Genomic DNA, 1,537 nt, shown 5'->3' with positions numbered 1-1,537 from the left:
ATTGACATCTCTGAGTCCCTAGTGACTTGTACCTTCCTTGTACCAGTTTTCTAAAGACTTTATCTACCTTGCACCTCTAACCCTGCTCTGTCTCTCAAAGATTAGGTCCTTAACCCCTCTTGCTGGGATTTCCCTGATGATATAATATTTGCCTAAAAGATTTCTGCTGACTGCCTGCCTATCATTCAGTCAGAACTTTTCCCATCTTCCACATATTTTGTCCTTCATCTGATTACCTGCCATTTGAACCTTCATTGACTGTCTGGACCAATCATGATTGGACCTTTGCATATGATAACTGCTGTGATCTAGATTTTAGATAGGACATAGCTTGGTGGCTAGAAAGGAGTTAGGAAGACCTGGGCTCAAAATGTCGACCTGAAGCTTTCAAGTTGATTCTCAATTTTTTCATCTATAAAATGGGCAAAATGACCCCCTTAGTACCTCCTTTATGGTGAAGCTCAAATAGTATGAGGCTATGAAGTACTGTGCCAATGTTCAAGGGCAGTATGTAGAAGCTATAATTCATTTTATTTGGGTTTCAATTCATTTCCATTAGCCTTTAATCAGTACTCAGGCTTTTGAGTGCATGGAATACAGACAACATACACGTTCTGCTTAAAGAGTTTTGGTGAAAGCATGTCATAGATCCTTGTGAACATTGTTTAGGAAATGTACTTTATCAGGGAGTTTAGGTGAAATCTATTAACAAAATTTTTGTGAGACATTGTTCAGGGCAAACTTATGCATGGAATCTGGTGCCTCCCTTTAAAGTGATTAGTGATTAAAGTGATTAAAGCCTTGTTGGGGAGAGGAGACACATCATTGAAGCAGACAACACTCTATGGCAGTGTGTAATCCGGTTTGGTGGCCAAGGTCAGAGGAGGGTTCAGCGTAGACCAGAGCAGTGAAAGGCAGCTTCCTAGAGGAGGAGGAGACTGTTGAGTTGGACCCCTACTCATTATGCTTGATTAACCAGAGGAAGAAACGGGAACAATCACAGGAAATTTCGGGACATGTCGATTCCTCTTTTCCACATTGACAGCAATTTTGGAGCACCTGACTTTTCAGTTGGGTGGTGCATGGGATTGCAGGACAATCTGCTGTTCCAACTCAGCATACCTCTTGAGGAGTGGTCCATAAACCTGAAACAAGAGCAAATCATTTGAGAAGCTGGAAGTTTACAATGTTTGGTACAGTGGAGAACTACTTGCAGTCTTGGTTTGGACAACTTCCTACAGCCTGGTTAAATGATTTCTAAAGTTGTATCTTAGCAGAATTAGATTTAAGAGGCATCATGATCATGGTATAGGGGATAGGGAAAGAAAGAAAGAAAGAAAGAAAGAAAGGTCTGAGTTCAAGTCCTACCTCTGACATGTTGACTATATGACCTTGGATAAGTCCTTTAATTTAAAAAAAAACTCTTACCTTCCACCTTAGAATCAATATTGTGTATTGGTTTCAAGGTAAAGAGTGGTAAGGGATTACTGTGGGGATTAAGTGACTTGCCTAGGATCATATAGCTAGGAAGTATCTG

The 1,537-nt window shown here is 40.5% G+C and overlaps 1 protein-coding gene across 1 annotated transcript in view; it reads right to left on the bottom strand.

The window, feature by feature from the left end:
* Window positions 1-512: 512 nt before the first annotated feature.
* XYLB (xylulokinase) overlaps window positions 513-1,537 on the bottom strand; it is a 254,081-nt gene continuing 253,056 nt past the window's right edge. Inside the window, exon 16 of the mRNA XM_044676323.1 lies at window positions 513-1,145. Within this exon, the coding sequence (XP_044532258.1) occupies window positions 1,068-1,145 (78 nt within the window). The 3' untranslated portion in view covers window positions 513-1,067. The remainder of the gene's footprint in view (window positions 1,146-1,537) is intronic.

The sequence above is a fragment of the Gracilinanus agilis genome, chromosome 1, assembly GCF_016433145.1.
Source record: "Gracilinanus agilis isolate LMUSP501 chromosome 1, AgileGrace, whole genome shotgun sequence".
Lineage (NCBI taxonomy): Eukaryota > Metazoa > Chordata > Mammalia > Didelphimorphia > Didelphidae > Gracilinanus > Gracilinanus agilis.
The sequence above is the reverse complement of the archived record's forward strand: the minus strand, read 5'-3'. Positions and strand labels throughout refer to the sequence as shown.